The sequence below is a fragment of the Lynx canadensis genome, chromosome D1, assembly GCF_007474595.2.
Source record: "Lynx canadensis isolate LIC74 chromosome D1, mLynCan4.pri.v2, whole genome shotgun sequence".
Classification (NCBI taxonomy): domain Eukaryota; kingdom Metazoa; phylum Chordata; class Mammalia; order Carnivora; family Felidae; genus Lynx; species Lynx canadensis.
Window position 1 is genome coordinate 73,889,928 of NC_044312.2, and position 14,672 is coordinate 73,904,599.

General features: G+C 51.9%; 1 protein-coding gene across 1 annotated transcript in view; it reads left to right on the forward strand.

The window, feature by feature from the left end:
- Positions 1 to 5,504, forward strand: part of OTOG (otogelin) — a 90,378-nt gene extending 84,874 nt beyond the window's left edge. Inside the window, exons 51-56 of the mRNA XM_032595077.1 lie at positions 47 to 225; positions 984 to 1,088; positions 1,261 to 1,380; positions 2,523 to 2,568; positions 4,928 to 5,007; positions 5,095 to 5,504. Of these exons, the coding sequence (XP_032450968.1) occupies positions 47 to 225; positions 984 to 1,088; positions 1,261 to 1,380; positions 2,523 to 2,568; positions 4,928 to 5,007; positions 5,095 to 5,295 (731 nt within the window). The 3' untranslated portion in view covers positions 5,296 to 5,504. The remainder of the gene's footprint in view (positions 1 to 46; positions 226 to 983; positions 1,089 to 1,260; positions 1,381 to 2,522; positions 2,569 to 4,927; positions 5,008 to 5,094) is intronic.
- The last annotated feature ends 9,168 nt before the right edge of the window (positions 5,505 to 14,672 follow it).

Consider the following 14,672-nt stretch of genomic DNA (forward strand, 5'->3'; position numbering starts at 1 on the left):
GCGTGCTGGATTCTGGTGACTGTTGCCATCCTGCACGCCCAACCAGTGAAGGCCCCCGTGTGCCTGAGCCGTGAGCTGGGGGTGATGCTTCCGGGCCAGACCGTGGTGGAACTCTCGGCCGATGGCGTGTGCCACACCTCACGCTGCACTGACGTGCTCGACCCTCTTACCAGCTTCTACCAAATCAACACCACCTCTGTGCTGTGTGACGTGCACTGTGAGGCGGTAGGTGCGGGGCAGGATGGGGGTGGGCAGGGGCAGCGGCTGGCCTGGGTGATCCCTGGTGCTCCAGGAATCAGAGGAGTCTCAAGGTTTCTAGACAAGTCTGAAGAGGAGACATGGTGCAGGCAGGGGACCCTTCAGAGACCTCTGTAGAAAGTGCTGAGAACGGGCGGGGTTGGGAGAGGCCAGGAGGGGAACGGCAGGAATGAAGGTCTGGCAAGGGCAAGTATTTGACAGAAGACGTATTTATGAAGCACCTACTTACGACTGGTACATTCCCTATTGCTTTGGTTTGTGTGTTTGTGTTGTTACCCTTTGTTGCACTTCTGCACACCCAGTATCTAAGATAGCGACTGGCTTCTAGTAAAAGCTAAAAGGGGCTGGCATTATTCCCATTTGTCAGATGAGAAAGCTGAGGTTTAGGGAGGTCCGGTCATTTGTACAAATTCCCACAGGGACCAGGACTCAGACTGAGGTCTGCTTGGAAACAAAACCAGCACCCTTAATCACCAGCAGTGCTGTCTTTGAAAGGGGTGGAAATGCTCTTCGTCAACTGGGAATGGGTCTAGGAATTGCTGTAAAGGAGGCTTAAGGGATGACCTTCCTGTCTGAAATAAGAGGCTGGGAGCGAGCTCCCTTTCTGAGCATCTACAGGGGGGCTTCTCTGGGCTTGGGGCTCAGAGACCATCAGACAGTAGGAAAGCAGGAGGGTGGAGGTGGGCACATGGCTGAGGTCCCTCTGGTCCCGCCCTGTCCTGCAGAATCAGGAGTACGAGCATCCACGGGACCTAGCCGCCTGCTGTGGCTCCTGTAGGAACGTGTCCTGCCTCTTCACTTTCCCCAATGGCACCACCTCCCTGTTCTTGGTATGCAGCCCCTTAACCACCCACCTGGGAGGGCATCCCAGGAGGCAACCGGGGCTCAGGGCTAGGCACAGACAGGGTCCTGGGCAGCACCTGTGCCCAAGAGCTGTGCCCTGTCTGTTCACTCAGACCATCTAGCCACCCAGTCCCCATTGTCCACCTCTGTGCCCTCCAGCCTGGGGCGTCCTGGATCGCAAACTGTACCCGCCATCACTGTGGCAACACGCCCCTGGGCGCTGTGCTTGTCCGCTCACCCATCAGCTGCCCGCCACTCAACGAGACCGAGTGTGCCAAGGTCAGTGCCAGACTTCTCCCCTCACAGCATGGCCTGAAGCCAGGGGTATCGCCTGTCTTACTGGCGGGGGGCGTTGCAGGGTGGGGGGCTCCTGTGTGCGGAAGTGAGGGAAGAGGGGTTCCCTGGAGGCCGTACCTGCCCTGCCACCCCAGCTCCACATCTCTCCGTGTTCCTGCTCTGACCGCGTCACACCCCACATCCTCATGCGTCACACCCCACATCCTCATACCTCACACACACAGCTGCACACGGATGTATGCAAACATACATCCTCACATGTTCTGAGACGTCACATACACGCCATGCAGGTGCACAGTTCAGTCCTCTGATGCTCTAATGGCACTACCACTAGCCAAAACAGCACTGGCAGGGACAGCTGTCACTAAGGGCACACACCTCAAGGAAAAGGATTTCTGGAGGGTTCGGTTATTGTTAAATGAGGAAGGTTCCTGAGATTGATACTGGACATTGAAAGGTTTCTGATCTCAAAAACAAGTACACACGCTCCCAGTCACACACACTCGCATTACAAAACCACACATGTATATGTTCACAAAAATCACATGCATGTGCTCACACACACAATACTTATTTACAAAGAACTGTCACATCATTGTTTTATCCATTTCATAATAGAGGAGGAGGGCTATAAGGGATAACTGCACCCATTTTAAGGGTGGGAAAACAGAGCCCAGAGGAAAAGGATGACTTATCCAGGGCTGGGATGGAGCCCAGGCCACTGACCCAAATGGGTCAGCCCCTGCATTGCTCCCCTCCTGGACCCTCTGTGCAGGAAGCACTAATGTGGGCACAGGGTGGGGCAGGAGGGAAGCCGCCACTGGAAAGATGGGAGGATCTCACCATCTTAACCCAGCCTCCGGTCTTACTGGGGCCACTGGTAGCTTTTATGCCAGTGGCCCAGCCAGTCAGGTTAGTCCCTGTGGCTCTCCCATGGCCAGCCCAGGGACGCCTTCTCCCTCTGGCCAGGGCCTGATGGATGGCAGGGCCTGGCACACCTGCCCTGGGGCATCTTGGGAGGAAAAGCTGAGTCAAGGCTCTTGTGCCTTTTCTGCCTTTTGCTGGGATCTTGGCTTCTGGCCTGGGACGGGCTCTCCCACTCACCTCCCCTCCTCTCCCTCTAGGTTGGGGGCTCAGTGGTACCTTCCTTGGAAGGATGCTGCAGGACATGTGAGTGAGCACGGTGGAGGCCCAGGGGTGAGGTCTCTGGTCGGGGGACAGGGTATCCTGTCAGGGCTCAGAGGGCCGGGTTCCTGGCCTGGCACCTCCAGTGCTAGTTCTTCGGGGGTTTAGATGAAGGGATCACACCACTACCATGGGGCTCACGGCACTGGCACAGATATGCGGCTGGGCAGAGCCCATGCTCCTGTCCCTATCCCAACAAAACGCCTTTACTTCTTGATGGAGACAGGGGACAATGGGCTATTGAGTCCAGGAGGTCAGAGATTCATCAGCTGTTCTGCCTCCTCCTGCCCCTGCCAAGACCCCCAGCCCGGAAGCCCCCCAGGTGAATTCTCCTTGTGGTCAGGAGCCCTGTCTCAGAGATTCCCCCGGGGGGGATTCAGGCCCACAGGGTCGCTGTCTCAGTCCGAGTGACCTGGACTCACACCTGGCCCCTGGAACCTGCAGCCCGAGCCACATAAGCATGCACATTCTAGTCAGCTTTAGGACCTTTGTCTACACGCCTCCCCTCTCCCTAGGGTCCTCAGACTGTCCTTTGGAGGGATGTAGAATTTGACACCCTTTTGTGTCCACCTCACATACTGCCAAGGAAGCTGGGCTCAGTGCCTCATTGGCTGATCTCCAACCCGCAACTCATGTTCCCTGAATATTCCATGTGCTCCCGTGTGACCTACGACCCGTGTCCCTCTCCCCAGGTTCCCTGGGGACCCTGTTTCCTGTGGTCCCCGTTAGCCCCGCCTCTCCTCCACGGGTTAGTGTCCACTGCCACCCAGGTACTCCTCTCGGAAACCCACAGGACTGAGGCATGCAGCCACGTTGCTATTCCCAACAACGTTCCTTCTGCTAGGTGGCCCCAGCTCTGGGGGTGGGGGAGGGGAGGGCGGGGCCTCTGCTCCCTGCCTCTGGCAAAGGCCTTTCTCAGCCAACAGTGCATGCTGGGTAGCGAGCCTCTTCCCTTGGGCTTGCATGGGAATGCTTCAGCGGTTCCCCCTCTCCTGGACCCATCAATGCCGAATGCCACCACCACTTTGCTCCCACTTGTCACTCAGCTGGCCTTGGTCTGGGACCCCGAGGGCCCTGGCCGGGACAGCCCTTGGTCCTCTTGCCTCCTGGAAACAGGGAAGGAGGAAAAAGTGAACTTAGCTCTGGCCAGGAGTCCTCCACTGGGATGATAGGAAACCCACTGTGGTGAGGCCAAGAGGCCACAAGAAAGGATTCCACCCTGTTTCTGGCAGGCACCCTTAGTGACAGAGGGAGCCCATGCATCAGACAAATATTTATTGAGCATCAATATGCCAGGCCCTGTTTTAGGCACTGCAGACACAGCATAAATAAAGCTTTATGGAGCTGATGTTGTAGTGGGAGAGCCCCGCATAATAAGTCAAATATATATGATGGATGCATCCAGTTTTATGGGGATTGAAACTTATGCAACTTGGGGGGCCTCATAAGAGAAAGAACACAAACTTACAAGTCCTGTATCAGGGTGTGAAAGTGAGTATTCATTGAGAATGAGAAAAGAACCCACAAGTTGTGGAAGGGGCCGTTCACAGGAAGGCCCAAAGCTTCCGTTTCCCCAGCATACTGGGGACATGATGGTGACAGTGCCCCAGATAGAAATAAGGCAAGGGAGGGGGCAGGGAGGGAGCACAGGGTGGAGGGAGGGTGGGCGTTATAGTTTCAGGAGTGGTGAAAGAAGGGCCCAAAGATGAGCTATTTGAGCCAGTGAGGGCAGGAATGGCCCTGAGCTCGCTTGTCTGTGGGAGGCGTGGTCCAGGCAGAGGAACCTGCTTATCACTTTCCACCTCTGTGACAACTGTGTGAAGTGGGCAAATCCCTGGCCCTGTCTGACGGATAAAGGAAACCCAGTGAGCCTGAGGCGTGCAAGCATCTGCTCGGGACTGGAGTTTCCAGACATCCAGGAAACTGCAGATTCTTTACCCAGAAGCCCTCTCAGAGTCAGAATGCTGAAGCTGAGCCAGAGGCACAAGGGGAGTCGGGGGTGGGGGGCATGGCCAGGGTCACGGGCAAGGATTAGAGATAGGCTTTGGGGGTGGGGTGGGGAAGCAGCCCACCTCGTCTCCAGATCCTCCTCCTCCCTGGCCAAGAGCCCCTGAGGCCATCCGGACATCGTTCCTTTTCTCCCTTGCCCTAGCCATCTCCACATCTTTCCAGGGCACTGAGTTAGAAGGCTTTCTCTTTGCTGGCGAGGGGCTCTAATGCATGGGCACTAACACCAGTAGAGAGACCCTCTAGCATGACACTAACTGCCCCAGTCTGGCCCATCCTGCTGCCCCCCTGCCAACACTTCTCAGCCATAGCTGCCTCACCCAGCCTGTCCCCCCAGGTAAAGAGGATGGGCGCTCCTGCAAGAAGGTGACCATCCGTATGACCATCCGAAAGAATGAATGCAGGAGCAACACCCCTGTGAGTGTCGCCCGCCCGAGTGGCAGTGGGAGGGGGTTGGGGGGGGCGGGGCTACACAGTGGGCCTCACTGGCCTGCATGTCTACAGGTGAACCTCGTGTCCTGCGACGGGAGATGCCCATCCGCCAGCATCTACAACTACAACATCAACACCTACGCCCGCTTCTGCAAGTGCTGCCGGGAGGTGGGCCTGCAGCGCCGCTCCGTGCAGCTCTTCTGTGCCACCAATGCCACCTGGGTGCCCTACACAGTGCAGGAGCCCACCGACTGCGCCTGCCAGTGGTCCTGAGACCTGGGGGGCTGGCTGGCCCAGTGTGCAGGGGGAAGCTCCTGGGGAGTAGAGAGCTGGTATGTGCTGAGCATGGAATGCCAGGCAGAGGCACAGAACGTGACTACACCCATACTGGCTCTTTCTCTGGCCTCCCTCTCCTGCATACAGGGAAAGTGCCACACCCGAGGGGTCAGGGAACTCAGCTCTGTCCTTGGCTGAAGTTTGGAATGGGCCCTAGATTGGGGGCACCAGCCCCTGCATGGATGTGGGAATCCATGACTCTGTCTACAAGTGGAGAGGGGGAACGCTTTCCTGAGAAGGAAGGACCAGAGCTAGACCCAGGACCATGTGCAGGGCCAGGATGTGGTGGCCCATTCTCTCTTTTGGCCCTTTCTATCAGGGAAGAACCACAGACACAGTAAAAGGAAGGGAGGCTTTAACTGCAACACACAGGCCTGTGAGTAGCTGCCCAGGAGGACTTCCCAGAAGCATAGAGGGGGGGTTCCCAGGCCGGGGTCCTCTCAGCAGTGTTGTAAGGCCAGGCCCAGAGACTGGGGAGGGGGCTTGGTGACCCTCAAGTCCCCTATAGCCCCAAGAGGGATGCCCTCGTATTCTGTTGTTGACACTGCGGTTCAGGAAAGGAATTAAAAGAACAGACCCATGCCTGCTCTATACGTATCCCCCACAGCCAGCCTTCCTGGAGGTGAGCTGGCTCTTGCGAGGTGAGGGCAGGAGCCTTGGTTATTTAATGGTACCTTCAGCCTGCAAGGGCAGTGCCTGGCTTTGCAATGTGCCTTCTCTCCAAGGACATAGTAGAGTTGGTCTCTGGAGGGGCCTGACTGTGAGTTTTGTGGCTCAGCCAATTCCTAGCTCTCTGCATCATGGGACTGTTTAGCAGGAGAGCGTCTATCAGTGGAAAATGCAAGCCCTACATACAGCTGATCTCCCAGAACCTTGTCTCTGAACCAGAGTGTCCTTCTTAAAGCCAGGTCTAGGGTCCCCTTCACACCCCACTCTGTAGGCCACGTCCCCATGCCACTGTGTGCTGCTGGGTCCAGGCCAGGATGTCCAGGCCCCAGCAGTGCTCTGGTATGTCTGGGGATATGTGGCTGCCCTAGTGTCCCTAGGTTTGGGGATAGAGGCCTGTGCCAAGATGGTCCCCAGCTGTTCCTGCAGCCTCTTTGTTCTTGTATCTGTATTCTGGTTCTAGATCCAATAAACCACGGAAAGATATCAGGCCTCTGAGCATCTCTGAGGGTGTCAGGTTTGCTTTGAATCTGAAGGAATTTCAGCTGTGAAGAAAAGACTCTATTTTATGGCCCTGAAGGTCACCCCACCTTGTCCTGCCCCACCTGTGCCCAGCACTGTGCCCCCCTCAGCACCTGCCCTGCCCCCACTGTGTACTCCTGGGGGCCTCACTCCTGATGGTCACACCCACCACTGGAATCACATGTTTCTGCCTCTTTACCTCACCTTCACTTCCACCCAGGCATCCCTCCTGCCTGCTCCTCCTGGAAGCCAGCCTCCTACTCCAGCCCTTTGGCCAAATATCCCAGTCCTGATCCCCCAGCTGCCTCCTGGGAAACCAACTCTTTTAGATTCAGACATTTTAGTGTAAGATTCACAAGAAGCACACGTTATCAGCCAGCATGATCCCATGCCCTGTGCTTTAGAAAGGACAGGACATGGTGAGGAATTTAAACCTTGATCAGTGTTGCCGGATTGCCCTCAAAAAGCCACCAGCAGCACTGGTATCAGTGTTCACTGAAATGATTTGGAGATGGTGATTTATATAAAAAATACATACACCCTTTGATGAAGCCATCATATTTGTAGGCAGCTGTGGTAGGCTGAATGATGGTCTTCCAAATATGTCCACATATTCATACCAGAAAGCTCTGAATATATGACTTTACATAGTAAAAGGGACTCTGCAGATGTGATTACGGTAAGATGTTTGAGGTGGGGAGGCCATCCTGGATTATCCAGGTGGGCCCAATGTCATCCCAAGAGTCCTTGGAAGAGAGAGGCAGGAGGGGTCAGAGAGAGGAGATGAGATGACAGATGTTGAGGTTGAAATGATGCATTTTAAGGTTGGAGGAAGGGGCCGCTGGCCAAAGAATGTGGGCAGCCCCTAGAAGCTGGAAGAGGCAAGGAATGGATTCTCCCCCGGAGCTCCAGAAGGAACACAGGCCTGCCCACACCTTGATTTTAACCCAGTGAAACTGATTTCGGACTTCTGACCTCTGGAACTCTAAGAGAATAAATTTGTGTTATTTTAAGCCATTAAATTTGTGGTAATTTGTTACAGCAGCCATAGAAAACTAATACAGCATCTAAAAAGGCAATTCATACAAGGCAGGTGCCCAATTATTTATTACAGCATTGTCTTAAGTTAAAAAAAAAAAAAGTAACAACTTTACATGCCTATCAATGTGAATGATTAGATCACCTGCTACAGCCACGCCATTGAAAATCATAATAGAACTGTTTCATATACTGGCATGGTGGGCTCTCTAGGATATGGCAAATGAAGAAAGGAAATTGTGGGTCAAGTCCCACAGGATGATCCACCTCCTTTATGCACCTGTGCAGGGACACACACACCTACACACACACCTACATCAGTCTCATTCCCTTGAAGGGTCTTCAGGACTGAGGAGGGCCCTTCCTCGCTGCTTGGGCCAGCTGGTTCAATGGCAACATTGGTCCCAGAACATCCTGTTTGGTCCTGAGGGTCCCAAAGACTGTCACTGTGTAAGGGAGGACGAAGTGATTAGAATAGATTCAAGGCTCAAGGGGTATGTATGGCTTCTCCCCTATCCCCAATCTCTTTGCATGACTTAAAGCTTCAGGGGAGCCCAGAGGCCACACAGCAGACAGGTAAGGAAACAGGAATCCAGGGCCCAGCCCCTCAGAGAGCTGGTAGCTGAGCTGGGCGGCTGCCCAGCCTACGGGCCCCCTGTGACGTCTTTGCAAACACGAGGGGTTTTGAGCCCCAGAACCATCCCATTTTCCCTGCCTCGGGCTCAAGTTCCCGCCCCGATTTTCTGGGCTTAATCTTCTTCCTGTGGAAATCAATAAGGACATTGTGATGGAATGATTCACGTTCAAGGTCAGGCCAGAGCAAATTGGAGGCGACATGCTGATTTTACCGCCTCACAGAGAGGAGAGCCAATCCTGCTCCCAGACCCCTTAACCCTTTCCTCACCACCCCCAGAGGCGGGGGCAGCACTCGCCCAGCTTCAGCCTCCTCCCTCAAGCCTAGGGCCCCAGGGCACATTCACCCTAGTGTGGCCCTGCCCTTTACATCCCCCTCCCGCCCCCTCCCCCCCAGGGGGCTCTGACCACACAGGCTTTGGAACCTCACACAAGCTCCTGGTGATTTGGGGTAGGTAGATGGCAATCACAGCCTGAGCCAAACAGGAACAACTTCAACTTGAAGGTCAGATGCTACTTGTATAAATTCATTGGCCACATCCTGACCCAGGAAATCTGTCTCCGTGAAGGTGCGCTTTTCCCACTTCCAACCCTCTTTTCAGAGCTCTTAGGTCCCCCCACCCCTTCCCTGCAGCCCAGGGTTGTCCCACATGGGGAGATGGAGGAGAAGGGGGACTAAATTCCTCATTAAAAAAAAAAATTTTTTTAATGTTTATTTTTGAGAGAGAGAGAGAGACCGCTTGCACATGATTGAGGGAGGGGCAGAGAGAGGGAGACACAGAATCCGAAGCAGGCTCCAGGCTCTAAGCTGTCAGCATAGAGCCCGAGGCAGGGCTCGAACCCACCAATGGCGAGATCATGACCTGAGCCGAAATCGGTGCTTAACCGCTGAGCCACCCAGGTGCCCCAGTTCCTCTTTTTTTTTTTTAATGCACAGCAAGTCAGATCATTTCTGTGGCTCAAACATGATACAAGTTTATTTCTCCCTCCTATAAAAAACAAAAACAAAAACAGGTGTTTCTGAGTAGCTGGAACCTTGCCTCCAAAACGATTCAGGACCCTGGCTCCTCTATCTTGAGGGACTACCATCTTCAACACAAGCCTTGCAAAGGCGCCATGCTCCTCTGCATCAAGCCAGCCCCTGGGAGGTGTGCCAGGAGCAGGAAGCATGCACTGCAGGTTGGGGGAGCGGGATCGCAAGTGGCTTGCTCTCTTCCACTCACATCCCGCTGCCCAGAACCTGTGTATGTGGCCACAACTAACTGCAAAGGAGGCTGGGAGATGTAGTCCGACTGTGTGCCCAGGAAGAAGAGGGGCTGGGTCTGTGATATGTCTTCTCAGTGAGGAGGTAGATAGTGGGTCAACTCTGAGGAGTGTGGTTGAGTAGGAGAGAGAGAGATAGGGCATGAGGTCAAGGGAAGGTTTATTTGTTTGGTGGTTTGAGGAAGGCAGTGATTTGACCAAGTATTCTGGAAGGAGCCAATGGAGAGGGAAGGGTTTTGCTGGGGAAGAGCTCAGGGTCTCAGAGGGCCCTGGGCTGGCATGAGGAGGAACAGTGACAGATAAAGGCACCTCTGGCTGGGTGGACCCTGCCCTGATCTTTATTCATTCTGGGCCCCCAGCGTCTAACACAGAGCACTGAAAGCTGAGTATGAACGTGTGTTTAAGCATGAAAGGGAGGAGCCCGGGCAGCAAGAAGTTAAAGAATGTAGGGGTGGGCAGATCTGGGGAGCCAGGTGCCCCCCAACATACTGTGGCAGTGCCAGTTAATCCCTTGCAGCAGGCAGGAGGCCTGCACAGCTGTCTCTCTCAAGCTGGAACTGCACACCCAGCCGGCCCTTTGCCCAGAGGTCCTGGTTGCCCAGGGTTGGGAGGAAGGGGAGGAGATAGGTAGGCAACATGGTGGGTAACTGGTCCAGCCCCTGCATGCTTGGACAACTCGTTCTCCGGAGCTGAGCCATTCTCTAAGCTTGCTACTCAGCACACCACCAACCCAACCCCCCCGCCCCCCACCGCTGCCACACTTGGCATGAAGACCTACCTTCCTCTGGGCCACTGTCCTCCCCCCCAGGCTAAAGCCAAACTGTGTCCCTGTTCATCCCACATCACATCCATTTCTGCCTCTGCGCCTTTGCCTGGGCCCTTTGCCTCCCTCTCCCTGGGCAGTTCCTGCCCATCCTTCTGACCAGCTTTGAGCTGCAAAACCCCAGCCCTGGGTTCCTTCTCTTTGGCCACTAGTCCCCCACGGCCCTAGGTTCTCCTTTTCTGGGATGTTATGTGCCAGTGCGACCCTATGCTCTGCTCAGGGAAGATGGATGCAGGCCCAGCTGCAGCATTCCATCATTATTCACCCACATTTCATTCACAACAGATGAGGAAGCCATGGCTCAGAGAGGTTTAGCAACTGCACAGCTGGAGAGTGGGGGACTCGGGACTTGAGCCCATGCTTATATCACTCCAGAGTCCACAATCAGACTTTTCTTCTCACCGGGAAAAGCACAAAAAGGACTGCTGGGTGTCGACACCCCTTCCTCCGGGAAGCCAGAGAGCACAGTGGAAAGAATATTCTAGTCTCTTCTCTCTCTTTGGCCAGTTACCAGTTATAGGATTTTGGCAAATGTCAAGGCTCAGTCCCCCATTGTGAGGAGGGGCAACAGGTTCTACATGCTCGGGTTGGCATGAGTATCAAGTGAGATCATGGATGGGAACAGGCCGGACAACTGCGGAGTCTGCCACCCTGTGTGAAGCTGCCCAGATGAGCCGGGAGATCCAGCTCCAGCCATGCACAGAGTAGGAGAAAAGCTGGAGCAAACTGCCCAACCCAGCCCAGCCCACCCTTCTTGCAGATGCTCTGGGGCTCCCGACTAAGCCTTTGCCTCTGCTGCCCAGCCAGCTGTACATTCTGCCTTTCTACCTGAGCTAAAATCATCGCTTACGGATGGTTGGAGCTGAGGGAGCAGAGTGCTCTGAGGGAAGAGCCTAGATGATGGGGTCCAGCTCTGTCTCTGCACAGCTACGTGATTTATCCTCTCCAAACTCAGTTTCCTCATCACTAAAATGGAAAGGAGAATCTGGCAAAGTGACCGTGAGCATGTTGACAGATAAAGCCCCTGGCCTACAGTAGGCATTTAGTGAATGAAGCTATTGTTACCACTGCGGACAGAACCTTAACCGTCATCTTCTTCAAACTCCACATCTCCAGGGGCAGGACCTGACCTTAGAGAGAGGCAGTGACTTCCCCAAGGTCTCCCTGCAAAGTGAGCAATGGCAGAGCCAACACTAGACTCCAAACCCTGTACTCCTTCCGTCGCATCCTCCAGGGAGTTTCCTCTGACTTCCAACCCACTTAGGGCCTCCTTGCTCTGATCTCAGAGCCTGCACCGCCTGACTCACCTACTGGGCCTTCCAAGAGTTCTGTCTCCTTCTAAGACTGGAGGCTCTTTCTCCTGCCCTAGCCTCCCCAACATTGCTGTCACAAGCCTGGGTCCTCTGCAAGGTGTGCAGACACAGCCAGGGACGTTCTGAGGACTCAGCTGAGCTGGATGACATAAATTCCCAGGATGAAGGGGAGAGAGAAGTAAGAGAGGGAAGGGTTAAAGCAAGGCAGCTGGAGCGGGCAGGCTGCAGACGGCCCAGCCCAGCACTGGGAGGCCTGTACCACTCCATTCCTTTGCAGATCAGTTACACCCAGCTGTCTCCCTCCCCACCGCCAGTGCCCCTCGGATTAGGCGGGAAAGGATCCCCGGCCTGCAGCCTGCACACGGCCCATGGGGAACAGCGCCTGCAGCCCACGCCTCCACGACAGCTGCTGAGTGTCAGGCGAGAACATAGATCAGCAGGGTCCTGGCAGAGGTGCCCCCAGCCCAGGCCCTGCCCCCAGCATGTGCAGGAGGGGCCGCCTGATGAGAAAGGGGGTCTGTAAGGGATTTGAGAGGTACAGGGGAGGGACTGCTCCCAAAAATACCTCCTCTGCCCATATGTCACTGGGCCTCAAATTCTACTGTTAGACATCTTACAAACTTCAGGTCTTTCAAAGACACCAATTAAAAACTGCACTTCCTGGAGCAGCTGGCATTCTTAGGCACTGCTTGATGGGAATGTCTCAGTAAAATTTATCAAAATTTTATTTTACTTTTACCAAGTATATATGAAGTCCCTCAAAAATGTCTGTTCTTCTGTCTCAGTAGTTCCAGTGAGAACTTTAACTTAAGATGAATTTAACATAAATAGTGTATAATATGGGGGAAATGTTGATGGCTATAGTTTCAAGATAAAAAGATATAAGTACTCTCAAAATACTCTAAAAAGCCATATGATATAACAAAGAAAATTTAAAACTAGAAAATGTACCTAAAATAAAAAACATGAAACAGTTCCACCAATAGGCCAGATAATATGAAATTTCTGGAAGCTGTCAAGCAAGTGGGAGACAGCACAGTGTATAGGTTGGACAGACCTTCTGGGTTCTGATTCTGGTTGCTTCACTCACCAGTTCTGTGACCTTGGCAAGTAACTGAACATCTCTGGACTTCAGTTTCCTCAACTGTGAAATTGGAATAATAATTATAATAGTGGTGAAAATTATGTAAACATGAGAAGAGATCATGTGGGGGAACATCCTTGTGATCCCACTATTGTAGGAAACAGCATCACCCAGTGAATGAATGGCTGTGGTGTGGGCTGGGAAGCCCAGCCACCCACCTACAGAGCTGCTAAGAAACCCCACAGAGTACCAATTCAGATTAACGTAGACTTTTATTATAAATATTTTCAGTAAATTACAACTCATTAGCTATTTGTAAAAGATGGACAACCTGAAAATGATATCCAAGTTGAGACGACAGGGCAAATTTCCCTCAAGGAAACACCATCAATTCAAGAAACAGGAAGGATCTGGACAGTATTCTAATTAACATTCCCAGAATGATTTGTGAGGATATTTAAGTATCTATAAAATAGGAGGCTTGCATATAAAAACACAATTAGAAAACAAAAGCATGTTTAGAAATTGAAAACATCCATGACCTTACAACAGAGTATCCTGCAATTACAGACTACGATGCAATTATAAACAATTAGAAAATTGGACAAAATACATGAAATCTGTGTTTTCAGACACTGAACAACAGGCAATGCAGGGCTAGGATCCTCAAGAGAAAAGAAAATAAACATAATGAGTCTTAATACAAAGCTCCAACTTTCTGCCTACAGGCATTTTCTGGAACAAGGCACAGAGATGAGGAAGCCCCAGCAGAGGGTGGTGGTCTCATTAAGACAGAGATCAAAACAGGAAGTGTGAGGCAACTGGAATTTGTGTGGCAATGTATCAGAGCAGAGGGAGCTGTGTAGTGAAAGAGCTCCAGAAATATGCATAGATTAAGTCTGTTGCTGAATACTAAGGTACGCATGTTGAGAGCAGAAATCCATAAGGTTGGGCAAAGAACTATTGCCCAATTGTAAACTGAGGAATTACTGGAGCTTATACAAGGATAGGAGACATTTAAGTTCTTACCAGCAAGAGTGGAAACACCTCATTGAATGTCCAGAGCACTTAACTGAGCCTCTAGAAAGGGTCACACCTTAGAAATAGGATTAAACTAGCCTTAGAGTAAATCCCACCTTAAATCTGCTCCAATTAAGTTTTGAAACAAGCTTGAAATTGACTGTGCTGATACACAAGTAACTAAACTGTAAGATACAACAAACCCCAAATATTCTTTAGAAGAAAAAAATCCAGACACTCAACAATGTAATAATAATGTTCAGAGTTCTAATTAAAGAAAATTACTAGGTATGCAAAGAAGCTGGCAAATATGACTCATCACAAGGAGAAAAATCAGCCAATAGAAACAGGCATAGAAATGACAAAGATGATATTGGCAGACAAGGACTTTAAAATAGCTGTTACAAATATGCTCAAGAATGCAGAGAAAAATATTAACATAAGGGGGAAAGAAATGGAAGATATTTTTAAAAAGAAAATGGAACTTATAGAGATGAAAACATAAAATTTTAAATGAAAATAAGATTGACAACACATTAAAGACTTCAGAAGAAAAGATCAATGACCTTGAAGACATAATAAGAGAAAGTATCCAAAAGGAATTACAGAGTGAAAAAAAAGCTGAAAAAGTAAATAGAGCCTCAGTGACCTGTAAAATAATATCAAGAGATCTAAAATCCATGTAATTTAAGGCCCAAAAGGAGAGAAGGAAAAGAAAAAAGTATCTTAAGAAATAATGGCTTGGGGTGCCTGGGTGGCTGTCGGTTAAGCATCCGATTTCATCTCAGGTCATGATCTCACAGTCCGTGAGTTTGAGCCCCACATCGGGCTCTGTGCTGCCAGCTCAGAGCCTGAAGCCTGCTTCTCCCTCTCTCTCTACTCCTCCCCTGCTCTCACTCTGTCTCTGTTTCTCTCAAAACTAAAGATTTTAAAAAATATTTAAAAAATAAAA